Below are 27,583 nucleotides of genomic sequence, written 5' to 3'. Positions count from 1 at the left end.
TGTTTTCATTATGTTGGACTTTTATGTATCTGATTTTAAGTTGGTGCTTTGCATAGTTCAAGGCTTGTAGCTTTGATGTGTAATAGCAGACAGCTTAAGGCTGTGGTTTGCTCTTCATGTCAGAAAGCAGTTTGTTTCGCTATTTTTAACTGTGTCGCATCCTCTTCAGGGTAACGTACAACTAGAGGGTTTGTTTTCACTGAGCTCTTTCGGAGGGGGAGGAGGCTATGTCTGTGAGACAGATCAGCTGCGTGTTAAGATCACAGGAGCGTCAGTAAGAAGAACTTAATGAACTGTACAGCTGGAAATAGGGTCTATCTGGGATGGATGGTCCTACACGGAGATAGTTCTCACTTCTATGCAACCACATCTGGGCCCCTCGTGAGGACAGAGCGGGAGGGGAGCTCCGGGTACATCTCTGCAGTTCCCCGATGCGTGGGAGCCACCCCGTAAGCAGCCAGTGGGACCGGTGTCCGCGCTGGACCAACTGCGTGCGCTAACGTTGCTCTCCTCGTCCCCAGGACAGCGAGCATCGGGAGACCGGAGCAGGCTGGCACTGCTGCTGTTCATCTCCCATGCTCCCGTGGCCGCAGGGCTCATCTCCAGGCTGACAGCCGGGTAACTTCCCTCCAGCCTCAACATTCATTGGGATGAATCCGAGCGTGAGCGGTGCCGTTCCCCAGCTGGAAGGCTGAGGCTAATGGAAGAGTGACGCACATGTTGCACGGTCTTGTGTCAGCCACCGCCGTCAAGGCTGAGTAAAAATTTTAATTTATTTTAATGTAGTTATTGAGGCGTTTTAATTCCATCAAAGGAAATAACAGAAGACAATCTACAAATATTCATTTGCTACTTTTAAATGAATTTGTTTCAGCTGTGCTTGGTTTCTCCTTTTTGCATTTTAGTTTGAGACTTCTCGCTTACAGGCACAAGTATTCAAGGATTGTCAACCTTAAAAATTGCAATCTAAATTCTGCTTTTCCTACATGAATATTTAAACAGAGTAATATACTCTGATCTTTCTGTAAGGCCCCATTTTTAATCATTAATTCCTGTTCTTTTGAGCAAATAAACCCCATATATGTGAGACTTGTATGCATTTTAAAAAAAGATAGTTCTCTGGGACGAGTTCCAATATGACAATATTCTGTTTATGAATATTTATAGATCCATCAAAATTGGTGAATACTGAATTTGCTGATAAACATTGTGGAGGGTTATTTTACTTTTCTTTTGAAAGAGTCTGGAAAAATATTTGCAAATTGGGTCAAATTCAGTATATAATTCTGGTCAAAAAGCATCTTTTTTATTTTTTTGGTTAAAAAAATTTTCAAACTCTCAAACTTTTTGATTGAAAGTAACTTTTACATGCATAATGTATCCAAATTGCAAAAAAACCCCCAAAACTTTCGACAGCATTGAATAACAGGAAAGAAACCAAAATGTTTCATTTGTGGCAAAGATTTTAAGTGAACAAACATTAAATTTGGGAGTTTTTTAATGTAAGAGTTATGTTACCTGTTGCATGTTACTATCAGAATACCAATCAATGTGACTGCACTGGCGTTGTTTCCAGGTTGCAATGAAAGCTTTTCATCTGGATGCATCAGTGTTTTGTTAGAACTGTGCGGAAAACCATCAGACTGTTCTCTGAATGTCCATACGTATCGCACTGTGTTTAAGAAAAAACTATTGCCTCTTGCACTTGGCTCACGAATGTGGCAGCATTTGTTCTTTCCGTGCCACAAGTGTGGAAGCGTTCTGGTTTTTCCTCTGTGCACCAGGTCTCCTCACTTGATATATTTTACATTTAAAATGAAATTTTTAATGCTGCATAATTGAAGCCTGTTAATTTTACAGCAATTGATACCAGATGAAGATTTAGGTTTCTGTGTGCACAGTGAACCCTGGCTCCCTTACCTCCTCCTCTTAGCGCACACCGAGAAGCACGCTTCTATTTAACTATGAGTGTGAACTGTGCGTGATCTAAATAGCCCAGAAGGAAAGTCCTGTTGCAACACATATGACATTTCTGAATCAACAATTGCACAAAGATATTTGCTTGTCTGGTGGGTATTGGGTTTTGACTCGGGAAGGAAAACAACATATCAGTATTTCCCATGGGATGGAAACACAATTTTCCAGTCATATCTAACTGCGGGTGACTAGTTCAGAGAGTAAAAGATCAAAGAGATACAAATGATGGCATAAAGGAGAGAGTGACAAAAGACACGACGACAATTTGAGGGAATGCAGAGGCGACTGGTGGAAAATGAGACAGCTTTATGGGCAGGCTACAGGAAGCCTCAAGACAAAAGCACGACCGCTGATTTCTGGCAGTAACATCAGCAAACTGCCGTCAGGATGTGGCTACTGCAGTGTCGTGGAAACAGGCACGCGCTCCGAGACCTCGGCTTTGTCCCCCAGCTGGCTGGGGGCACGGCAGTGCGCTGGTCATGAGCCTGTCTACTGTGACAGAACCAGCATGAGTAGCTGCTGCAGTAGGGTGCTCGTCCTTGAGACCTCAGCAGGAGAGGCTGGGAGTTTCACTGTGGGAATGCGTATGTATATTGTTCAGTACAGTGTAGTGCAAGTTTGCCATACCAAGCTGGGGTCATGTGTGTATGATATCTGACCACAGGATAGTATCAGTGATGCTCTTAGCCAAATCCACGTTGAAGAAACAGCTGAATGGGTTTACATCTAAATTCTTCACTGAGAACCATGTATATTTCGATTGGAAAGCTTTTGGCTAACATGGAGTTCTGCTTTTTTTGTGTGAACCAGAAAACAGTGTATTGGGATAACAGCACTGTCTCAATCTTACCAATGCTAGCTGCCCTTTTGCCAAAAGAGAGCTAACAATTTGTAAGATATGGGTTGTTAAAAAGTATATATAGTCCTCTGTGTCTATGAAAGCAGGAAACAGATGTTTTTGGTCTCTTGCAATAGGACGCTTGCCCTTTTTGTTCCGCTACAGAAGTGGAGTTACCCTTCAAGAAATTAAAAGCATGCAAGGGTTAGGAATTGTTTCTTTGTCAAATGGTTGATGAAGACAAGATTGTGAGTTTTCCTATGCGTGCTGTTACCTTGATTTTTCAGAAAGAGTTGTAATGCATGCATGTTTGCTCTTGCAAACCCTTTTTTCAATCTTCTGCAGGTAAGTTTATGAAGCAGCGGTAAGATGTCTGTAGCTCTTTTTGTGCTAGCTAGCTGGCATGAATAGTGAGCAGCTAGAGAGGCCTGTAAAATAGTATCAGAGATCCTGGATTTTTAAAACCTGTTTGCAAACAATAATGTTTTTTTTTTTTTTTATTTTCAAAAGCCTTTTTGCTTTACTTTCTTCAGTATAAGAATGATAGTAGACATGGGGTCTTGTTTAGAACTGATGTTTTCAAAAGAAACAGAGGTTTTACTGCGTGTTCCCTTTGAAGGGATTTGCGCATTTTGTAACTACATGCCATTTTCTTTGCCTTCACTTTCTGCAGTGCTGATTCCTTCTGCTAAAGATGGTTCAGACACGGGCAGTTCTGGCTGCACTCCTTTTCTTGCTAATAAATCTGCTGGGAGGTTCAGGTAAGTGAGAAAGACCCAAAACTACATGCAGCACTCTTTGGTACTCTGTGTTTCCAGCTCATCAGTACACTGAAACTTTGCAGCTCACCATGGGAAGTTTTGCTTATAGTTTAATGTGAATGCAAAGAGTGGTGTCACCTCAGCTGGCAAAATAATCTTGTGCCTTGCAGTGTGGCACAGGATGATATATCTGATGGGAATCCAACACAGATTGGCTGAAGACCTGTCTCCTGTTCAGCTGGGACAATATCGTGAGAGCTATGATTTCTGGTAGAAAAGGGATTTACATATGCCCCTTCATAAATATGCCTTGTGAATTAATGCACCAAGTGGTCTTGGGTTTTAACCTTGTTACAGGTGTATGTTCCACTGCTATCCCTGGTTTTACTTGCATTTTAACCAAAGTGCCTAATTCAATAACAATATAATTTCTTTAAAAAGTAGTTTCCTTTCCCTTAAGGGTGGATATTGCCCTCCCTATCAGTTTTTCAAAGCCTGTACTAAAGTGATAGAAATCTGTGGTCTAAAAAAAGACGGAGGACTTGCAGCTCACCAGCATGCATCACATACCTGCATAGTGTCCACAGTGGCAAGTCACCATCTCCACCACATTTCCAGACTTCAAAGAGTGACAGCAGGATCTGGACCTGGAAATTGAATACTACTTATATGTGTCTGCACAGAGCAAGGTGTCCCCAAGGCTACCAGTGCAGTAAGGAAGTAGAAATATTAAGGGTGATGAAGCCAAGAGTTTCCTATGCTTTGATGGCAGCTGTAACATAATTTTTAATGTCTATTTTTTTCTGATGTAGCTTACAACGTGGTGAGTGTGGAGGCTGGTCATGAGGCTGTGCTGAGTTGCCCTTACGTCTCCAAGGTGTCTTTGCTAATGGTGACATGGAAGACGACATGCAGCACTTGCTGCTTGTTGGCCTATAGAAGTGATTACAACAAGACAAGGAGGTTAAACTGCAGTGAGAGGATGACATGGAAATACTCACCTGACAGCGACCCTGCCCTTCGTATTTACCCTGTGAACCTCGGTGATGAGGGAAATTACACCTGTGAAATTGCCAGCACTTCAGGGAATTTTCTGCTTTTCTCTTCTCTGACTGTGATAGGTAAGACACACCTTGTGATTTATTTATTTATTTATTTTGTGTGTGTGTAGATAAAAATTATTTGATTAGGTGGTAAAAGACCATTTTTGGATGCACACTGAAATTGAAAATAAAGAAGTAAGCTGATTTAGTCTGGCTATTTGGTGAGTGGAAAAAGGCATGTGGATTTATGCAATAGGACTGGGCTGTTCTATGCATAAATAATCTGGGGGGCATGTTGTATTTGTTTTTTTAACTTCTTTTGACTCATGAACATGGGGTTTTAAAATGCACCAGGTTCAACAGTCTGCACAGTTTCTGAGAGAGCTCTTTGGATGTAACATGGGCTTTGAATGTCGTGTGAATATTCACACAACCAGGAGTATATACTCTTGGTTAAGTTAATGCAAACAGAAGACATCAAATAAATATTGATGCTATAAGCTGAGCAAGAGGATACTGATCCAAAATTCACAATGAGGGAAGCCTGTGTTTTGTCTGTGTAGGACCCAAACGGGAAGGAAGCAAACATTTCAGGACACTATCTGGAAATATTTCAGTGTTCCAGAAATACTGAAAGCTGTCTGTAAGACTATATCGCTAAAATAAAAAGGCAATTATTCTGTTTTCAACCTAAGTGGGAACAACAGAATAGTAGGAAACATAATCAATAGATCAAATAATCTTTTTAAGATGGTCAAGTAAACTGTCTCTAGGTTTCCGTAAATTTAAAAGAAAAACATAGGAGAAGCTTTTGTGTTCTGGCCGTATTAGTTAATTTTTTTGTTATACTCATAAGACATGGGAATTTAATTTCAGAACTCTATAACTGCTATTCTTAATTTTTGTTACTTGATTTTTTTCATTCTTCCTTGCAGGTTCTTGCCTTTCTGATAATGACTTGGGTATTGTCCGAGCCTTTGCCTGTTTTGTCAAATGCAGAATATGAGTTATTGGACTTTTGGCAGAACAGTTTTGTCCGATTCCTCCTTTATTCCACTGCTGTCAAATTCTTGATTCTACCTACCTAATCTCCTAAATATTGTAGCTGGAGCTTCAGCAAGCTGTGTTTTCTTCAGCATGTGCACGGCTGTACTTACAAATCTTCATTTAATCCACCCTTTTCTGTCATCCCATCTTCTCCTGTTACCACTGTAGTCACCTTTTGGATAACATGAGGAAGCAGTATTTTTAAGTGCAGCTAGCTAGTTTTGGAGATATTCATCTTGGACTTTTTGATGTATTTTTTTCCCTAAGGATCGTTGGTGCTAATATTCCGAATTATTTTAAAGTATCTATTGAATTGGTCATGCAAACTAAAACATATCACCTATTTTTCCGTTTCTCAGTTGGTGATTTTATACTGAACTAGAAATAATTGTGGTGGTCTTCTTTTTCTTCTTCTGTAGTTCCTCCAGCAGTGACTCTGACCTCTGACAGCAGGACTGCCATCTGTCAAGCATCTGCTGGGAAGCCAGCTGCTGAGATCTCCTGGATCCCTGCAAGTAATCACAGCATTGAGGAAGAAGTCCATCACCCCAATGGAACAGTGACCAGAGTGAGCTACATAGGCTGGGTCCACAGCACGCTTCCCACCATCACCTGCCTGGTTACCCACCCAGCTACAAACCAGACTCTGTCCCTAGACCTCTCATGTAAATAACATTGTTCTGTAGTTGCTCTTCATCATCCTCTTGTGCTTTTCTGTGCTGTTCTACGCAGCTGTTCCCACTGAATGCCAGGGCTCAGCAGATTGTTTAGTGGCGTGATAGGCCGAAGCTGTAGCGCATGTTGATAGAGAAATTAATGATTTTGAGTTAGTCAGATGAGAACAAATGTTTTGTGGCTTTGTATGGGGAAGCTTCTAGTGCGTGCTTCTTTCTATCCCTCTTTTGTTTTACAGGAGTTCCTCATTCTGCTTGTGGTGGGTTGACCTTGGCAGGCTGCCAGGTTCCCACCAAGTGCTCTGTTAGGGAGAAAACTGTGATGAACAACTCATCGGTCAAGATAAGGACAGGGAGATCACTCAGCAATTATCATGACAGGCAAAACTGATTTGATTCGTGGAAGTTAATTTAACTTCATAGAATCATAGGATGGTTTGGGTTGGAAGGGACCTTGAAGATCATCTGGTTCCAAACCCCCTGTGACAGGCAGGGACACCTTTCACTAGACCAGGTTACTCAAAGCCCCATCCAACCTGGCCTTGAACACTTCCAGAGAGGGGGCATCCACAGCTTTGGGCAACCTGTTCCAGTGCCTCACTGCCCTCTTTGTAAAGAATTTTTTCCTTATATATAATCTAAATCTATCCTCTCTCAGCTTGAAGCCATTATCCCTTGTCCTATCACTCCATGCCCTTGTAAAAAGTCCATCTTCAGCCCTCTTGTAGGCTGCCTTCAGGTACTGGAAGGCTGTTGTAAGGTCTCCCTCAGAGCCTTCTCTTCTCCAGGCTGAACAGCCCCAACTCTCTCAGCCTTTCCTTGTAGGAAAGGTGCTCCAGCCCTCGGATCAGTTATGTGGCCCTTCTCTGGACCTGCCACCCAAATCAGAGTAGGATAAGTGAGATATAAGAATGAATCTAACGGCAGCTTCCCCCCACCCCTCCCTTCTTCCTGGGCTCGTCTTCAGTCCCCATTTCTCTGCATCCTACCCCTGAGTGATGCAGAAGGATGGGGAACCCATCACAACACTTCATCTCTGCTGCTGCTTCCTCCTCATGCTCTTCCCTTGCTCCAGTGCGGGGTGCCTCCCACAGGAAACAGTCCTCCATGAACCTCTCCAAAGTTAGTCCTTCCCATGGGCTGCAGTTCTTCACAAACTGCTCCAGTGTGGGTCCCCCGTAGGGTCACAAGCCCTGCCAGCAAGCCTGGTCCAGCGTGGGCTCCTCTCTCCATGGAGTCACAGGTCCTGCCAGAAGCCTGCTCCAGCATGGGCTCTCCATGGGGTCACAGCCTCCTTTGGGCATCCAGCTGCTCTGGTGTGGGGTCCTCCAAGGGCTGCAGGTGGATCTCTGCTCCACCATGGACCTCCATGGACTGCAGGGCGACAGCCTGCCTCACCATGGTCTTCTCCACAGGCTGCAGAGGAATCACTGCTCTGGTGCTCACTCCTCTCTCCTCCTGACATTTTTTTTTCCTTCTTAACTATGTTATCCCAGAGGCGCTACCACTGTTGCTGATGGGCTCGGCCAGCGGCGGATCCATCTTGGAGCTGGCTGGCACTGGCTCTGTCGGACATAGGGGAAGTTTCTAGCAGCTTCTCACAGAAGCAACCCCTGTAGCCTCCACCTCCACTACCAAAACCTTGCCACGCAAGCCCAGAACACTGCTGCAGTGACCTTTTTAATCAGTCATGACAGAAGAGGTGCTTTCAGCAGCCACTGTGATACAGCTCACTAATTTTTGATGTGAATCTTTGAATCCCTGGAGCTGAACTTTGTTCAGCTTCCCAAAGTAGTGAGGGTCTGGAGAAAAACTCATTGGAGAATGTCTGTCTGTTACTTTCAAGCGATCTTTCGCAGGGTCAAATGTATTAAAGGGTAAAATTCAGCTTCTCCTCTGGCTGTGCTGGACCTGTTAGAAGCCAATGCCAGTAGAATTTGTAAGAACAGCTAAATACATGCTCATGTCACAAAAATCTCAGTACAGGCATGAAAGACAGACTTCAGCATAGATCAGTTGTTAAGAACAGCATTTTGCAGGGATGGCTGGTCAGTTCTGTTGTTGCAGTGCTAACATCATTCGAAGAAAGGGAGATGGTGCAGGCAGAGGAGTTGAAAATGAAAGTGTGCTTGTACACAGAAATGACTGGGTGTGTGAGGCAGCTGCCTATTGCTGGCTGGCGTCCAGACATCTCGTCTGTGTCTCAGCTCATTTGAGCTGTGGGGGGAGAGGATTAGCTTTCTCCTCTGGTTAAGGTAGGCAGTAACATCACGTAGTCAGTGGATATTTATGTCTAGCTCTGTAACTAGCTTTCTTTTCTCATCTCTCAGACACTTCCCCCAGGCTTCTCTATCTCCTGATAGGAGGACCTGCAAGTGTTGCTGCTGTCAGTGGTGTGACTTTATGTTTGATTTTCGTGTGCAGAGGTAAGTCATTTGATGAGCCTAAAATGCATTACAATTCCGTTACTGACTATGTGCAGGCACAAGGACGTGTACTTTATTGCTGAGAGTGGGCTGGGAGGCAAGGATTGAGGAAAATGTCCTTATACGATGCATTATCCTTTTGGAAAAGTCCTAATAAAATAAGGGGTGGAACTTTAAAACAAGTCTGGCATTTTGTTAGAGGCATAGTTATTTGTGATATGAATGCGTCATATATATGGCAGAGACTCACTCAGGATGAAAAGGATTCTTTCTGAGAGTAGGGTAGGTTCTGAGTTTTTGGAATTATTTTGATAGTTCTGCATTTAGTGACATAAAATTCTATACACAAGAATGACAGTTCACAAACTCATCTAATGATTAGGCACAAGCAACTCCCCTGTTTCCATAAGCAATCATAAATTTTTCCTTAAGCAAGTGTACAAACAGGCGAAATGTACATACTTCCCTCTGGTACCCTTGCTGTTTCTCAGGCTGTCTAGGCTTCATTGGCACCGAGTCAGGCTCATATGGAATAATTTGACACAGAGAACTCAGACAATGGTTTGCTACACTTAGAGCCAAGTAAGGTGGCTGTGATGGGGTAGGAATGGTGCAGAAGCCCAAGTGGAGGCTTAAAATAGGAGAGGAGAGAATGGCAGGATGAAGGCCAGAGTGTTTTCACGAGAGCAGGTGATGCAGCACCGGGATAAAGCAACGTAGAGGCAGGTGAGCTGTAAATGGAGGGAACCTGAAGAGAATCAGAGTGCCTGATTTACTCCCCTCCACTGCCTTAGCTCTGTTCTAGCTTTACTGCTTGTCTGGGTTTCTTCTTCGTGCTCAGTGTCTTTCAGATTATTCCCCCTGTTTGGGCACATTACATTGCAGACATACTTCATGAACCAGGTCTGAACGAATCGGGTGAAAGAGGGTTGGCAAGAGGCGACAATGAGGGGAGGTGTTCACCAGAACAGCAGAGAAGGCAGAGTGAGCAAAACAGAAAGACAGGAGAAGAAAACAGAAGGGCAGTTGGCATCGGCGGTGGCAGCACTGGCCAGTGCTTGCTGCACTTCAGTGGGAGCCTGTCCCTGTCACAGAGTGACGTGCTCCTTTGGGGCAGGTGAGGAGAGGAGAAAACATGCTCTGATGGGTTCCCTGGCCCAGCATGTCCCTGCAGAACTGAGGAAAAGTGCACCTAACCAAGTCAATTCAGTCATGTCTCCCCGGGGTGACCAGAAGTTTCAATGAAGGGAAAAATAAAAGTGCGTTCAAGAGCAGGACATATAAACTAAAGACTTCACCCATGAGTATATGTTTTGAAGAAAATCTTTCAACAGCTGAGGGCAGCTAGAGAAGAACTCTAGACATACCAGCTATGTACCTTGGCCCATCAAACCTTTTTAATTTCCTGACATCTTTCTTTCAGCTTTCCGGTTACGTAAACTGGCACACAGGTCGGCAGTACCATTTGCAGTAAGTGGGCTTTTTTTGTGTTTGTGCTTTGCAATTTTTGTGTATTATTCACTTAAACATGTAATTTCATTGCAATGTGCCAGCTCTGGCAAAACTCCTGTTTATCTCTGTGTGTTCTTGGAGCGGGGAGTGAGGAACAGTGTATCTGGGAAGGTGTCTGTTGTTTGGATGGCCCTTATTTTCATATATAGTCAGAGTATCTGAGTAATTGCTCAAGCACTAGATGAAGAGTGGCATAGTGCATTTCCTGCCTAAGAATACAGAATCACAGATGGTAGGGGTTGGAAGGGACCTCTGTGGGTCATCTAGTCCAACCCTCCTGCCGAAGCGGGGTCACCTACAGTAGGCTGTAGAGGACCTTGTCCAGGCGGGTCTTGAATATCTCCAGAGAAGGAGGCTCCACAACCTCCCTGGGCAGCCTGTTCCAGTGCTCCGTCACGCTCAGAGTGAAGAAGTTCTTCCTCATGTTCAGACGGAACTTCCGGTGCCTCAGTTTGTGCCCATTGCCCCTTGTCCTGTCGCTGGGCACTAATGAAGAGAGTTTGGCCCCACCCTCCTGACACCCACCCTTGAGATATTTGTAAGTATATATTAGGTCCCCTCTCAGCCTTCTCTTCTTCAGGCTGAACAAGCCCAGCTCCCTCAGCCTCTCCTCGTAGGAGAGATGTTCCAGTCCCCTCATCATCCTTGTAGCCCTCCGCTGGACTCTCTCCAGTAGCTCTTCATCTTTCTTGAAGTGGGGAGCCCAGAACTGGACAGAGTACTCCAGATAAGGCCTCACTAGGGCAGTGTAGAGGGGAAGGAGAACCTCCCTCGTCCTGCTGGCCACACTCTTCTTGATGCACCCCAGGATCCCATTGGCCTTCTTGGCAGCCAGGGCACACTGCTGGCTCATGGTTAACCTGTCGTCCACCAGGACACCCAGGTCCCTCTCCGCAGAGCTGCTTTCCAGCAGGTCCGCCCCAAGCCTGTACTGGTGCATGGGGTTGTTCCTCCCCAGGTGCAGGACCCTGCATTTGCCTTTGTTGAACCTCATCAGGTTCCTCTCTGCCCAACCTTCCAGCCTATCCAGGTCACGCTGAATGGTAGCACAGCCTTCCGGTGTATCTACCACACCTCCTAGTTTGGTGTTATCAGCAAACTTGCTGAGGGTACAATCTAACTCTTCATCCAGGTTGTTGATGAAGAGGTTAAACAAGACTGGTCCCAGTACTGACCCCTGAGGGACACCACTAGTTACCAGCCTTCAACTAGACTCAGCGCCGCTGATGACAACCCTCTGAGTTCTGCCATTCAGCCGGTTCTCAATCCATCCCACCGACCACTCATCCAGCCCACACTTCCTGAGCTTCCCTAGGAGGATATCATGGGAGACTGTGTCGAAAGCCTTGCTGAAGTCGAGGTAGACAACATCCACGGCTCTCCCTTTGTCTACCCAGCCAGTCATGTCATCGTAGAAAGCTATCAGATTGGTCAGGCATGATTTCCCCTTAGTGAATCAATGCTGACTACTCCTGATAACGTTCTTTTCCACCACTTGCTTGATAATGGCCTCCAGGATAAGCTGCTCCATCACCTTTCCCGGGATGGAGGTGAGGCTGACCGGCCTGTAGTTCCCTGGGTCCTCCTTCTTGCCCTTTTTGAAGATTGGAGTGACATTGGCCTTTCTCCAGTCCTCAGGCACCTCTCCTGTCCTCCAGGACCTCTCAAAGATGATGGAGAGTGGCTCAGCAATGACATCCGCCAGCTCCCTCAGCACTCGTGGGTGCATTCCATCGGTGCCCATGGATTTGTGGACGTCCAGATCGCTTAAGCGATCCCTCACACAGACCTCCTCGACCAAGGGAAAGACATCCTCTCTGTAGGCTTTTTCTCTTACCTCTGGGGCCTGGGATTCCTGAGGGCTGGCCTTGGCACTGAAGACTGAAGCAAAGGTGGCATTCAGTAGCTCTGCCTTCTCCGCATCCCCCGTCACCAGGACACCCGCCTCATTCAGCAGCGGCCCCACATTGTCCCTCGCCTTCCTTTTGCTGCTGATGTAGTTGAAGAAGCCCTTCTTGTTGTGTTTGACATCCCTTGCCAGCTTCAATTCCAGGTGGGCTTTGGCCTTCCTCGTCGCATCCCTAAATACTATTGACTACATTTACAATGCCAGTAGTCAAGCTGATTTTTAAATTTTACAGATTTAATGTTTTCACATTTCTGCTTCACAAAGTAATCTTAACTCTGATCTCTTACTTAAGAATATGTGTTGCCATTGATGGGAGAAACCTGCCTGATTAAAGATCAGACGAAAACAGACAGGCATTCTGCATTGAGGGAAAAGGGTGCACTTATGCTATATTAGAGACTAACATGGCTGTGAAACCTTTATGTTTTAAGTTGCTGTTCAAACACTTACAAGCTAGAAAACAGCAGTGGTAAATTTGCCACCTCAACTTTTACATCCTCCTAATTCCAAGGTGTCATGATACATATTTAACAGCATGATAATATGTTGCTCTTTCCTCAGGGCTTCTGCCTCATTTAATGCAAATTGAAAGAGCAGTTATTTCATATTTTGTTTTCTGCTCATGGTTAAATTAATGGCCATGTGCCTTGTTTGTTGCAAACTAGTCAAACTGCTCTCAAGTTAGGATGATTAATTTCCTGATATGCTCTTCTGTGGCATTCAGGACAATTTGACTGACGGGAGTGGGAGTTGCAGAGATCAAAGTCAAAAGCTTCCAGTAATTTTAATTGCCTAAATTGGATTGCCTGTACACTGCCTGTTCTTTTTTTCAGAGAAGTTAGCATTGTTGATTATCATCTATTTTGCTGAAAATACTGACTTTTCAAAATTTATTTTCAATCACATTAAGAAAAAAAAGAATTCAAAAGGCTGTCCTGTTTAGGCTTTATGAAGGTGGTTGTTGCATCTCTCTGTCAGTTCAGGGTTCACCCTTTGTGCCCTACTCCTTTGCTCACAGAGCTCAGGGAAACAATTTCACAGTTTCTTTGGAAAAGCAGTGTTGCCTACCAGATTTCTTCTGGTCTTGTTTTTTTTTTTGGACCGTATAGGCGTGATAGCTCCACAAAATTCTACCATGTAATATACTGGTACATGTTTTTCTTTATATTGCAGACTAAGAACTTCAGGTCCACACCATTACGTGAGAAAAGAGATGCGGTCAAGCCTCCTGTCTCATCAGAGATTATCTATCAGAATTACAATCCAAATATTATATATATGAACTGTTAACAGTGTAGGCACAAGCAGTCTAACACCAGCTCAGCTAGTAATGATACTCAGTTACTTGAACTTGTACTTCAACTAACAAATCTCAGACCATGCTGTGTAGCAGGCCAGCAGAACACTCAAAACTGCCCCACAAAAGCCTTGGTCTGTTCTGACCTGAACACAGTGGGGGAGAGCAATCCGTTTTAGTAAATTATTTCTCTCTTTCTCTAAATATCAGCACAGCTCTTCACAGAATGGTAGGCGTTGGAAGGGACCTCTGGGGGAGATCTGGTCCAATCCCCCGGCTGAAGCAGGTTCCCCTAGAGCAGGCTGCACAGGATTGCATACAGGCGGGGTTTGAATATCTCCAGAGAAGGAGACTCCACAACGCCTCTGGGCAGCCTGTCCCAGTGCTCCGTCACCCTCAGAGTGAAGAAGTTCTTCCTCATGTTCAGATGGAACTTGCTGTGCTTCAGTTTGTGCCCATTGCCCCTTGTCCTGTCGCTGGGCACCACTGAAAAGAGTCTGGCCTCGTCCTTTTGATGCCCACCCTCTTGAAACATTTGAAACTTTTAAAGACCAAGTTGGGGAAATAAATACTTATCTGAATTTTGCTTGAAAATGGACACTGAGGTATGTGCTGTCTTTCCTCAGATCAATAATTGACATTTCCGTGCCAGAGTAACAGACTGCTGGTGAAAATGTAGCACTGTTTTTCATTTTAGCTACTGGAGTCTCTTTGCAATTTTGTGTTGGAAACCACGAAGTGACACAGGGGACCCTAAAACAGAAGGTCAAAGAAACGCATCCAGCAGAAATAAAAAAGTTTGGGGTTTTTTTTCTGGGTAGATATTTACATGTGGCAGATGACAATCTGGTATTTGTCATCTTTGTTTATTTTTATTTTTTTTAATGTATTTCTTTTTCAATTAAACTTTCTGTTTGCATTGATAATGGAAGGAAAAAAGATCATTTGAAATTGTACTTGATATGGGAATGAGAAATAGCAATGGGCAATTTTCTAAGATTCATTTTAAAGTAAATGTGCAAATATGCAAATATTTACCTAAATGATTTCGGGGGCTATTTGGGCAAATGTTTATCGACCAGTTTCTTAGAAGCTGAGGTCATAGCATAGTTTTACTGAGAACAGAAGCATTAAGTTGTGAAAAATGCAGGTTGTGTACTTATTTAAAACAAACACTACCACCCCCACTCCTTGTGCCCCAAGCTGAAAAAAGCCCCCACAGATTGGTTGTTAGTTTCAGTTTGCATTCATCAGATTTGTCAAACCTTCCAAACACTAATGCAGCAGTAAGTATACTCAAATGTGTGTTCTGAATGGCCTTTGCCTGCTCATCACTGGATGAAGATATCTCTGTTCCTTCAGTGTTCTTAGCCATGAGGATGTCCCAGTGCCTTTTAATTGTGCTTCACTTCATCACTTCTAAATAGACATGGGTGGGCACCGACTGACATCGCTCCAGCCTTTCACTGTAGTCAGAAAGGCATGAAGAGAGACTGTCTGCCTGAATGGAAAGTACCTACAGAAGGTAGTTCATTCATGCCTGGTAATGGCGCAAAGCCTTTCTTGTGGTGTTAAATGTCAGTGATGGGTCACTGTCTCAGAGCTGTGTACAGCTTCTTCGTGTCATCTGTGGGGAAGGAGATGCGCCTTTTCGTGTATACAGCCTCTGAGAGAAATGAGGGACAGGTAGCTCGGAATTAGTGAAAACAGGTGTTCAGTGATGCAAGCTAGCAAAAGCATTTTGTAGCTCTAGTGAAATCCTCAGCAGTGCCTTAGCCTAAGGAAGTGGCTTCCCAGTTCTGCTGGTCCACAGCTGGCAGTGCATCATGGGCATCATCTAGCACTCTTTTTGGTCACGATGTTGTCAAGGAGCTGGTTGTGATGGGAAGCCTCTGAAACAGGAGAAAGATCTCTTGTTGCTTAGCCTGGTTGGGTCTAAACCTGGCTTCCCGGGCTGGTGTTGCTCAGTGTGACAAGTGAGCATGGATCATTCCTGTGGACAAGTACAGCAATTTGGGTCCGTCTTCTTCTTCAGAGGAACAACAGCACAGACCCTTCTCCTTTGGGTCTTCTTTGCAGCCAGACCCGAGGGTGATATGACTGTCAAAATGAAGAGAGTTTAGCTGTGGAGCAGTCTGCTTTTGGCAATCATGGTGCACTTGTGTTGTGATTTTTAGAGTAGTCCCCCTTCAGGTACTGGAAGGCTGCTATAAGGTCACCTCTCAGCCTTCTCTTCTCCAGGCTGAACAGCCCCAACTCTCTCCGCCTGTCCTCACAGGAGAGGCGCTCCAGCCCTCGGATCATCTTTGTGGCCCTCCTCTGGACCTGCTCCAACACATCCATGTCCTTCTTATGTTGGGGGCTCCAGAGCTGGATGCAGGACTCCAGGTGGGGTCTCACCAGAGTGGAGTAAAGGGGCAGAATCACCTCCCTCGACCTGCTGGCCACGCTTCTCTTGGTGCAGCCCAGGATACGGTTGGCTTTCTGGGCTGCAAGCGCACATTGCCGGCTCGTATTGAGCTTCTCATCCACCAATACCCCCAAGTCCTTCTCTTCAGGGCTGCTCTCGAGCCACTCTCTGCCCAGCCTGTACTTGTGTTTGGGATTACCCCGACCCACGTGCAGCACCTTGCACCTGGCCTTGTTGAACTCTCCTGGCAGCTCCACAGCTCTTAACAGCAACATGGAGCATGGTTTGCCTGATTTCTTATTTCTGGGATGGTCCAAGAGCTGGTCCTGATGCAGCCTCTCAGAAAATTACCTTAAAGCATAGTCAAGCTTTGATTATCACCTGTTTGCTGCCAACAAAAAACTCAAGTTATCAGCCCACAGCTCGGGGAAAACCCACATGTTGCAGGTACTAAAAGCCCACGGCTTCCGAACTGTTGTGTTTTCCTTCTGCAATAAAATTGGCCCTCATGCTTTTCAAGCTCATTGTGTATGATCAATGAAACTCATTAGGCCAAAGAGAATAATGCAGCTAGTGGGGGTGATTGTAAAAAAGACTGGGACATGAATAATGCTGCTAGGCAGAGCACAGTAATTGAACAGTCTCACTTAATTTTCTGCTCATCTTTTGTACGTGCTATAATACTGGCACAAGTGGTAGGTAGTTTCAGATACTGTTTGCTTTTTTGAGCTGTCTGCAGTGCGCTGGAGCTTTAGACCACAGGAGTATGTATCACATCCGAGCTGCCAACAGGTATTAACTGTGCTAGTGGGCCTGTCAGCTCTGCTAACAGCATCGTCTTTGAAAGGAGGAAGATGGGATGAGCCATGCAATGGGCCTGTGTGTACGCTCGGAAAGGAAGCCCTTGGTGCTTGGGATAAGATGCAGAGAACCATGATTTGAATGATTTTGTATGGAAGCAGGGAGAGGAAAATAGGAGAGACCGGAGAAAGGGGTTGACAGAGGAGAACAATAAGACTAAGTGAGCGAGCATGATGTTGGGTAGTTGCAACTTAATAGTGTGACTAATTGCTTTTTCCATGCACACTGTCTGTCACTGTGTACCTTAACTGCTGATCATGACTGGTGAAGGACAGGCTTATGTCATATGGGAAGCTCTCTGCACTCTGCTTGCAGGGTGGAAATGTAGACATGGGCTTTGATGGTTTCCTCTCTGCCTGCTATTGCTGAAGAGCGGTGTGTGTCATGCTTCTTGGTCTTATGAGCTGCACAGCATAGGTCTAAAAGCCATGAGATGCACACCTCAGAGGGAAAGGCCTGGCACTTCTTCAGTGGCTCACCACGGGCTTAACTCCTCCTCCAGCAGAAAGGCTTGAGCTGGGCTTGTGGCCAGTCCACCTCTGCCAGGTCTACCTCTGCCAGCTCCCTCCCTCCCAGAAGCGGGGACCAGTGAGCAGCATTGCCCGGCTGCTGGGCCAGCGCAGCTGGGTGGGTGAGGGAGTCATCCCTGTGCTGCCCGAGAGCTGCCCACAGGGGCTGGCAGCTGCTGGCTCCTGCGGAAGCTGGGGTCTCCTGGGCTGGTATCTGCTGTCTCCTGCCCAAGCTGGGGTCTCCTGGGCTGGTATCTGGAGTCTCCTGCCCGAGCTGGGGTCTCCTGGGCTGGCGCTGGAGAAGCCTGTTTCCCGCCTGGATTTAATTTTGCAGTTGATCTGTTGAGTATTTTGAGAATGAAGAAAATCACTCAAATATTTTCTGTCATGCTGATTTTGTAATGGGATAGGCATCTTGGTGTAATCCAAAGAATAACCTAAATTGTGTGTTTTGTCTCTTGTAGGAATTTGGTCTGGAAAATAACCAACTTGAGGTTGTTCTTATGAGTATATTTACCATGCTTTTTTCCCTTAGATGCAAGAAAACTTTTGGTGATCTTATAATGATTTAATTTTCACTGAAAGCAAATTTAAGCAAGGCAAATATTTTAGACTGCAAACCTCCACATATTCTTCTGTGGCCTTGTCAAAATGGGTAAGAAAATGCTGACTGTTTATCGAATAATCCTTGTGAGAGAGTTAGTGAAAGGAGATGGGTGTTGCCGTGAGCTATTTGCACATTCTGACCAAAGAATAAATAGTAATAAAAAAAAAAAATAAAGGCTGGGTGTGTGAGCCCCTCTTCCAGAGCTGTTGCAACAAGTCTGCCCTGCCATTGCTGTTTCAGCCTGACTATTTAGTCAAATGCACAGTTGATTGCATGTCACTTGTGCTTTTTAGTACTAGATGTGACTATAGATGAAAATGCTCCTGTTTATTGTGTGGACTTTCACTCACAATGTTTATAGGGCACTCTTGGTGATAGTGATGATGTCTGCTTTCTGATTACTCTATGAGCAATTTATCTTCTGGTAACAGCAGGTGTTGCAATGCTGTTGAATAGTTCTTTATTTTCTTTTTGTTCACTGAATATGGAAAAAAAACTTGACAAAAAGTTATATTTAGAAACCCATAAATTGGAATGTAACTTCAGATTATGAACAACAGTTGTTTAAAATCCCAATTTTCAACACCAGGATTGAAATCAAGAAGGTAAATAATTTTCCTGCAGACTTTGGAAATGGGGCAAATGTCCTAAGGGTATTTGTCTGTTCAGTGAAACCCTTGGTTTCCTAAGCTGGTATTTCTTTCAGCTGTATTTTTTTGGTCTAGCCTTCTTGGCATAATTTGTCTTAGCTTTTCTTCTCTGATGAGAAAATAATACCTTCCTTAGTTCTCCTGTAATAACTGTAACACCTGTTCTGCTGGTTTTGATGTCTTTGTGATTTGGTCTTTCTGCTTTAGCGAAGTCTTTTTTGTTAATGTTAACTTGTCCTCAGCTACTTGACTTAGTGTCTGCAATCTGTATGCAACTTTCATGTGCTGGAGTCAGAAAATAGGTCATGATTTAACCAAGTAGGACTTCTACTACATTTCATGTCACTTCACTGTCCTGGAATAGTTTGTGTTTGTGCTTTTAATGGTGTTTCTTTAAGCAATTATCCACTTTTCTCTTTATTTCCTTAAAGTTGTCTCCCCAATGCTCTCATGCACTAGTTTTCTCAGTTTGTTGATTTTTATCTTCTCTAAGTACTTTATTACCCAGTTCTTTTTCCTTCTCTTTTTGGCATCAAATATACTTGCATTCTTCATTCAGTTGCTTTAGTAAGTGCCAGATCCTCTCAATGAAATTTTTTCTTTATAAGTTTTTTTTTTTTTTTAAAGGGGGGTGTGGAAACAATAGGTTTCAAATTGTGACTTGTTTTGGAATTTTCTTGTGCTTTTCACTGAACTTCTCCTTAGAGACATACTTACTCCGGGTGTCCTTGATCTATTGTTTTTGGCCAATACGTAACAGAAAATAAGTTGCTCTTGAGTATAACCCACTGCTGTGCTTCAGCTTCTGCAAATCTAAACGCACCTACCAAACCCAAATGTTTAATATACAGCATCTTATTTGTCCTTGGGTGACATTTTTCCTGCATTATCATGCAAAAACATCATAGCCAGTTTATTTTTTTCCTCCATAGCTTACACGCTGCCTTGTACCCCTCACAGCAGCAGTAGGCAGCCAGCTCCGAGAAACTAAGCAGGCAGTTATCAGTGAGGGTTTTCAGACAATCCTGGGTATCAGTGATTTTACTCAGTTCAGACACAATAACAAAATATCTCTAATACAATGCGATGCTTTGTCTGAATGGGACTATACCTATGTCTGACTCATACATTGTTAATAATATTGTATATAACAAAGAAATTGTGGACTGAGCTCCACTGTAGAAAGTAGATGCTATTTTACCTGATCATTCATAATAAGAAATAATATTTTCAGAAAAAGAGGAGAACCGCAGACTCATTGTGCATTTGCAAAAGTAAAACTTTCCCCCAGGAAGAGCAGAAACAAACAGCATAAAGGAGGCTTTTTGCTCCACTTCCTCCAGATTCTGTCTCTTGTCATTATCAAGGTATCACTAGATCTGCTGCTGGGTTTCCCGTGTATTTTCTAGAGGTTTTGACTATATTATCAAATCAATTCACACAGAGTTTAGCACACGGTACCCAGAGAAGCCTCATGGGCTTCCTTGTTCAAACTGGGGCTAGTCTGAATTGGCCTCTCCTGTGGCTCCTGATTCCTGCTCTTATTTTTCTGTGAAGGCCTGTGCTGTTCTCTAGCACCGATCCAGGCTCCCATGCCTTGACAATATTTAATCTGATGCCTGGCATAGAGAACTCCAGAAGAGCCAGCGATCAGGAATAATCTCTTGCTACATGAGAAGGAATGTAATAGATTATTCCTTTCATCAGGATGTGCTTGGGTATCTGACCTGGGTCTCACTGGCTGCATTTGATATCCTTGGTGAAAAAGCTCTTCAAAAGCCTGAGCATCTTACATGGGAGCCTGACTGGTAATTTGCCTCACAGTCACAGAGGTTGTACTGGAACCTCTGCATCTTGCTCCTTGCTTTACCTCAGGAAGATTCTGCAAGAGCTTTTCAAGTCTGTTAACAACTGTATTCCTCCAGGCAAAACTTTTAAAAAGAAACAAAGCTTAAAAGAATCACAAGGTGTATTGGGTTTACGTGGCAATGTTTTGGTAGCAGCAGGGCTGCAGGGGTGGCTTTGGACAGAAGAAACCAGGTTCCCCATGTTGGACAGAGCCTGTTCCAGCCGGCTCCAAGACGGACCCACCGCTGGCCAAAGCTGAGCCCATCAGTGACACTGGGGGAGCCTCTGCAATAACGTAGTTAAGACAGGGTAAAAAACGCTGCACAGCAGCCGTGGGGAAGAGAAGTGAGAAAAATGTGAGATAAACAACCCTGTAGACACCGAGGTCAGCAAGGAAAGAGGGAGAGGAAGTGCTCCAGGTGCCAGAGCAGAGATTCCCCTGCAGCCTGTGGAGAAGACCATGGTGAAGTAGGTTGGACCCCTTCAGCCCACAGAGGACCATGCCAGATTAGATATCCACACTGCAGCCTGTGGAGGACCCCACGCTGGAGCAGGCTCCTGGCAGGAGCTGTAGCTGTGGAGAGGAGCCCACACATGAACAGGTTTTCTAGCAGGACCTGTGGCCCGTGGGGGACCTACGCTGTAGAAGTCTGTTCCTGATGGACTGTATCCCGTGGAAAGGACCCATGCTGGAGCACTTCATGAAGAACGGCAGCCCATAGGAAGGACCCATGCTGAAGCAGTTTGTGAGGGACTCCATCCCATGGGAGGAATCTATGCTGGAGCAGGGGAACAATGCAAGGAAGGAGTGTCAGAGATGAAGTGTTATGAACGGACCATGACTCCCATTCCCCATCCCCCTGCACTGCTGGGGGTGGGGAGAAGGAGGTAAATCTGGGAAGAAGAAGGGGTGGGGAAAGGCGTTTTAAATTTTGTTTTTATTTCTCACTATCCTACTTTGTTATTAATTGGCAATAAAGAAAATTAATTTCCTCAAATCAATTCTGTTTTGCTGGTGATACTAACTGGTGAGTGATCTCCCTGTCTTTATCTTGACCCACAAGCTTTTTAATCAGATCTTCTCCCGCTGTTCTGCTGAGGAGAGGGAGTGAGAGAGCGTCTGGGTGGGCAGCTGGCGGCCAGCCAAGGTCAATCCACCATATAAGGCTTACTCTCTAACAGAGCTATAATAGGAAATAGGATGCTGTAAACATAGACTGTTAATGCCACTATTAAGGCATTTTATGCTGATGATACATCTCTAGATCTTCTGACTTTAATCTTAACACTCTATACTGAGCTCTGGAAATTTGATTTCCACTCCTTCTGTTCTTGCACCTGACAGTAAATACTGCTGAGCAAGCAAAGGTAAGAGCTTTTTGGATCGATTTTTATCTGGCTGCTCCCACAGCCCAGCACAGTTTATATGCCATAGTGTAGTGTTTGTATCTAGCTGTGCTTATATTTTGGCTTTCCATTCGTGTGTATGAAAGAGAAATCATGGACAAACCTCCTGAAATGCTTTCTATGTTGTATTTGTCATCTCTGAAGTATACAACCCCCTGTTCTGTGCAAAACAAGTGACCACACGCAGAACAATGTTCTTAGTACGTAAATGTCTTGCTTGTACTCACTTCAGTCCTTGCGTGAGAGAGGAGTGTTGTGTGGAAAACAAAAAAGAGGAGTGAGCCCACTACTGAAAAGCTCTGGCCTGGCTGCTTGCCTTTATCTTCAGCTTGCTCGAAATATTCAAATCAGGAAGATTAGAATCGAATAACAGCAATTAGTGTGTTGTTAGGGTTGCCTCCTTCATCAGGCAAGTTAGTGCCTGCGGAGCTATGATACCTTCATAGGCACTGCCTGCTTCCAGGTCTGAATCTCTGCCAGTTGCATCTACTATCACATTCTTTATCATTGTCATTCTTGTTTAATCAACAGTGGTCACCTATTTCATGGTGCTATATGTAGCAGAAATCAAAATGTACACATATATGTAAACATCTTTATGCATATGTACATTTCTCTGTGTGTGTGTGAAGCTGTGAATATATACAGAAAAAGTTGTGTTTTTTCCTTGAGAAATTAATTTCTTAATAATTTTGAATCAACACAACATCTCATTGTATATAAATGTTGTGAAAGACCTTATTAGACAGATAGACACGAGGGATAAAATCAAAAGTTGGTGTGGAAACCATAACCTGAAGTAAGTCTTTTGTGCACTCAAAATCCCAGTCTTTGTCTTCTAGCAGAATACTGTTTGCATATAATTTCTTTCTTTAGGAAAAGAAATCTGAATTGCTGATACACAAATGGAAATCCCATTTGACTGTGACTGTAAAGTGCATCTCAGACTAATGGATTTTTTTTTTTCTCCTTTCCTGAGAGTATTTCAAGCCCTTCTCTTGTCCTCGTGTCAGTCTGGTGTAAGGCAGAAAAAAATTTAATCCCTGGTGGTCATTGCTGCCTGTCTATGACCAGCTGCGGCAGGTTGTTGGAGCCGTTGATACTGGTGCCTTCACTGAAGTTAATTGTGACGTAGGAAACAGCTTTGGGTACAGTATAGAGAAGGGAAGAAGAAAAACTAAAGAAGATGCTAAGGCACAGAGGAAATGTTTTGCTAAACACAAAACATTCTTTAGCTATCAGCTGCAGCTGTCATCATCCCTCTACAGCACATTCTTAGAAAATCACATTTCAAAGATGGCTTGTCAAAGAAGCAAGAAGTGACTTGAGCTCTGTATGCACCAACCACTTTGGTACAGAGAGGTCTGATTGCATGAAAGCTAGAGTCCATGTTCTATCCTTAAGATTCTTCTGTAGCTGTTGTTTTCTGCAGCCATCTCTTGGCAGATGCATTCACGTAGTGTTAGCTTGGGTCAGGAATGTGGTTTTGAAAAGGAACTCCTCACGGTCCATGCTTGCTGTGCTGGGTTCGTATTGTCGAGCAGCCTTGGAGCACACAGAAAACACGGCGTCTTTTCTGATGGAGCTAAAGCAGAACGTGTACCCCGGGGGTACACCTAACGCTCTCCAGCTGCTAACAGGCGTTCAGTTCACAGGATCAGACTGTGATTAGCCCAAAATAAAATCCCCTCAACCCATGCTGTGCTCTGTCAAACCACTCCTGCTGAGCTACACAGCTGATGAGATAAACATAGCTTTTGTTAAACAAGCTCTTCCTGCAGTGTGATTTTTTTTTTTTAATCTGTTTTATATGCAAGAAATAACTTGAGCATCAGCTCCAAGAAGGCACTGAAAAATGTCGATTTCCAGTGCTCATGTATTGAAGACCTCTCTTGATGATTACACAAACGGTGTGTGTGGAAAAGATGGGGCCAAACATCAAGTATGCTCCTGTTATGTGCCTTTCTGTCTAGGAAAAAGCATTACAGATGGATTCTTCTGGTGACCTCCTAACCCTGGATTGCTCAGCAGGGAAACATAGGAGCCATGGCTGCATGCAGGCATTGTCGCCAGCTAAGCCTCATGTTTTCCTCACAAATGCTGAAATACCACACAGAATGATGTAATGTCAATCTGTACAATTATTCACAAAAGCTTGAGTCCCATTTGACTTCCTCAGTAGCTATATATATAAAAAATAAACTGGCACAGAATTTCTACTGTTATCGCACAACAGCTTGCATTTAAAAGCCATTGTGCTTAAGTGCAAATTGAGAATTAGCATATCTGCCAAAAAAAAAAAAAAAAAGGAGAAAGCCAAATGCTTAGAATACATCTACTAGATACAATGTCAAGACCAGTCCCAGCTCTGGAGTTCACACTCAGCAAACATTTTGTATGCAGATACTATCCGATGGGCAGGCAACTTTTTTTTGCCCTTCCAGTTTCAGTGCCACTGATCCAGAGCTCAGCTCTGGTGGAATTTGATTGAATTTGCTCTGAACCAATACTTGAATTGCCTCTATGCTGCCTTGTAATTTAAATAAGGAGTCGGCTGTGAAACAAGCTAGCCCAGACGTTGTGAAATCCCTCTCTCAGGAATATTGGAGAAGTGACATCCTAGATATTGCTCTGGACTGTTCTAAGTTTGTATGATATTTACAGGGTGATTCAGAATTGCAATACTAGACAGGGGCATTTTTATTTCAGAGATAAATACTAGGTGATTCTTTACCAGTTTCACCTCAATTTGTTTAGGAAGGATTACGGACTGTTTCTCTCTGCCAGTGTAGTTGGCCTGCCTTAAATGAGCTGTGCATTCCTAGTGGATTGCTGTCCATGACATAGAAAACAGCTTCTACAAGGGCATCTTTGTGATGGGTCTTTGCAGAGGCAGGTAGTGAATGGGTATGGAGGTATCTACTGCATTTCCCTGCCATGTGGCTAGTGCTAGACTGAGGAAACTTGCCTGTCCTTGTGATCTCGGCAATACATAGGATGGTTTCTGTCCACAGGGCTCTTGATCAAGCTCCTTTTCATGAGCCCCGCATTTTTGATTTGGTAAAAAACGTTACTTGTTTGTTGCGGTATAACAGGCAATAAATGGAGAGGCAGAAAGTGTTCTGTTTTAATTTTTGCATACGTATGTTATCTGCCATCTGAAACATACGAGCAAACAAACCCTGTCCCAGTGTCTTGATAAGAGTGGCTGAAAGTTACTATCCTGAGGTACTATTTCAGCTTTGCTCACTTTGCTTTCATCACCGACCGGAGTAATCAATCTGTAGATTAGTGGGGTTTTCTGGCTGCACTTCATGCCGTCTGCTTTAGTTGCAGTTTGTGGTTTACAGAAGGTGCTTTGAATCGTGTGTACTAGGTGGGCTAGATCCTCAGCTGAGCATTCACAAGTAGCTACTTCCCTTTGATCACAAATGATTTATTGCTGAGTTACTTGGGAGACTATTGCTGCATGGTAAGAAAAAACCCCAGCTTCCACACTGGGTTAGAGAAAATATAAAGTTTAGGAATAATTCAAGTTGGAAAGGATTTCTGGAAGTCACCTGGGCTCAAAGCAGGGCTAAATTCAGTGCCGTATCCTGTCTTGAATAGTGGCCAGCAGCAGACAAGAGAGAAAAAAGCATAGAAAAACACAGCTATCTTTCACTCTGAAAACCTTGCCTAGCTTTTTACAGCCAAGGATGTAGGACTTTGTGAGATGTATTTGAATCATCTCTTAATAGCCATTGATAAACCTGCCCTGTGTGATGACTCCAATCTCTTAACCCATTTTTTCATTTTAATCTCCAAAATAAAGAGCAGCAATGAGTTCCACTAATTTAGTTATGTTCTGTGAAAAAAAAAAAATTATGCTGGTGGTTCAAATCTGCTTCTTGATAATTTACATATGTACCTCCTGAAGAAGCTAAGTGACCCGAAATGAAAACAAAGCAATAAAAAGGCAGATAGGGTGGGTGGGGGTGTTCTCTGCTGAGGCTGTTGCTGTTTTCTTAAAGGGAGGGCCCAGAATAGGGGACAGTAAGTTCAGTGGAGTGAGCAGTGGAGGAAATGAAGAGGCTTTCAGAGATAGTATAGACTGGAGGCAGAAGGTGTAGGACACGTATACTGGAAGGATTTTATGTATGAAGTGTCTCCACTATGAGTAGTGGGACAGAAGCCCTGTGAGCCAGCTGCACAGGTAGGGACAGTGTAGTAAAATGCCCATGAAGGGATGATATGGTGGAAAAGAGGCTACACGGACGTTCATCACAGCACCTGGAAGTTAGGTGCTGAGATGAGGAGGGATTACTGTTGTGAAGCTGAAGGTTTGTTTCCTTGCAAGTAGAAAACAATCAACAAGTAGCAAGAGAAGCAGGAGTAAATGGCAAAGATGAGCAAAGCAGCTCAGTCCTCAAAAAGATAGGCAGAAGTCAGAGGACTTCTAGTAGCTCAAGGCTTCAAGAGGTAAAGCATCAACATGGAGAAGTATTCAATCCTGAAGGAAAAAAAAACCCCACCCCAAAAAATAGCAGGCTGAATAGGCTAGCTGGACAGCCAGGAAACATCGGGCCGTTTGCTGATGCCATCAGTGTCAACGGAGCTGGTGGCGGAGGGCACCCCAGCAGCACTGTGGATCTGTCCGGGGGAGGTGAGTGGAATGATGCTGCCCCTTCCGCCTGCCTCTCCTTGGCCAGCAAAGGCCCTCGGATGCCTCATCAGGGTCATGAGTGCCACAGTGCTTAGCCTAACAGTTCAAAAAAATCCTAGCTGTCTTTTATGTGTGTTAGCCACTAAATAATTGTTTTACACTTCAGTTACATATATGTTACTCTTTTTGCCTGGATATAGGTGCCTGCCCAAACTGACCCAAGGGAGAGACTGGAACAATGTGTGCCCAGGATGAAGGACAGCAGGGAGAAGACCCCAGAGATACCCACCTGCCCCCCAAAGGGCACATCTAGGAGCGTGAACAACCCTGTTTGAGGAAAAACTGGTTAGGTTGTCACTAGTGAGTGGCAGATCATGGACTGCAGCCCTGAGGAAGGACCTGGGAGAGGGTGTTGATGTTGAAAAAGATCCTGAAGGTCATAGGAAGGATCAGCAGTGGATTTTTTCCCTGTTAAGACAAGCATCAGTGCCTGAAGTGAATCAAAATAACTGCCAGAACAATACTCAAAAGAAGAGTATGTTCAGGTGAGCTTTGGTGAAATACCTTCAGTCCTTGGAAGAAAGTATGAAAGCCAGAAAAAATTACTGCGAATTAGTACAGTTGGTACAAGGATTGTGGTTAGGAGGAAAAGCCATGCAAAGGAGACTTGTCTGCGGATGGATAATGCTAAAGATACAGCATCCTGAGATCCCACTTAACAAGACTTCCGAGAAGACTTTTAAACTAAGAAATGAGGAAAATTGTTTGACGGAGTAGTGAAATCCTTACAGCTGTTCTTATAATAAAAGGAGAAAGGGAAAAAAGGAGTAATACTGCTGCCAACTGTACACAAGCTGGCAATATCATTAGTCTAATGGTTTGCTTTTACATGGCTAGAAAGTATGTGGTCAATCAGAGACAACAGACACGCTTGTGTATTCACAGCAGGCAGGTGTATTGCAGGTGATGTGCTGAGCATGAAACTGAATATGATGTTGACTGCATCGCGGTGGAATAGCAGCAGTGATTATTACATGACAAGGAGCAATCATGTTAGAAATGCACTGTACAGAAATGATAGATATTACAGTTTAAAGGCAGTGGAAGAACTGAATAATATTTTAAAGATGTTAAGAAATTATTAAAAAGTGATAAGGTGGAT

General features: G+C 44.0%; 2 protein-coding genes across 2 annotated transcripts in view; one reads left to right on the top strand and one right to left on the bottom strand.

Moving 5' to 3' along the window:
• PDZK1 (PDZ domain containing 1) overlaps positions 1 to 27,583 on the bottom strand; it is a 206,388-nt gene that overhangs the window by 34,009 nt on the left and 144,796 nt on the right. The window lies entirely within an intron of this gene.
• On the top strand, positions 364 to 14,315 carry LOC104337361 (cell surface glycoprotein CD200 receptor 1-B-like). The gene is made up of 8 exons (XM_009943279.2): positions 364 to 410; positions 522 to 758; positions 3,489 to 3,576; positions 4,389 to 4,697; positions 6,086 to 6,331; positions 8,671 to 8,766; positions 10,190 to 10,236; positions 13,361 to 14,315. Exons 3-8 carry the CDS (start codon positions 3,510 to 3,512, stop codon positions 13,475 to 13,477), a joined length of 882 nt encoding a protein of 293 aa, XP_009941581.1. The 5' UTR covers positions 364 to 410; positions 522 to 758; positions 3,489 to 3,509; the 3' UTR covers positions 13,478 to 14,315.

This window comes from Opisthocomus hoazin, chromosome 1 (assembly GCF_030867145.1).
Source record: "Opisthocomus hoazin isolate bOpiHoa1 chromosome 1, bOpiHoa1.hap1, whole genome shotgun sequence".
Taxonomy (NCBI): domain Eukaryota; kingdom Metazoa; phylum Chordata; class Aves; order Opisthocomiformes; family Opisthocomidae; genus Opisthocomus; species Opisthocomus hoazin.
Note: the sequence above shows the minus strand (reverse complement) of the source record. Positions and strands in the feature narration are given on the sequence as shown.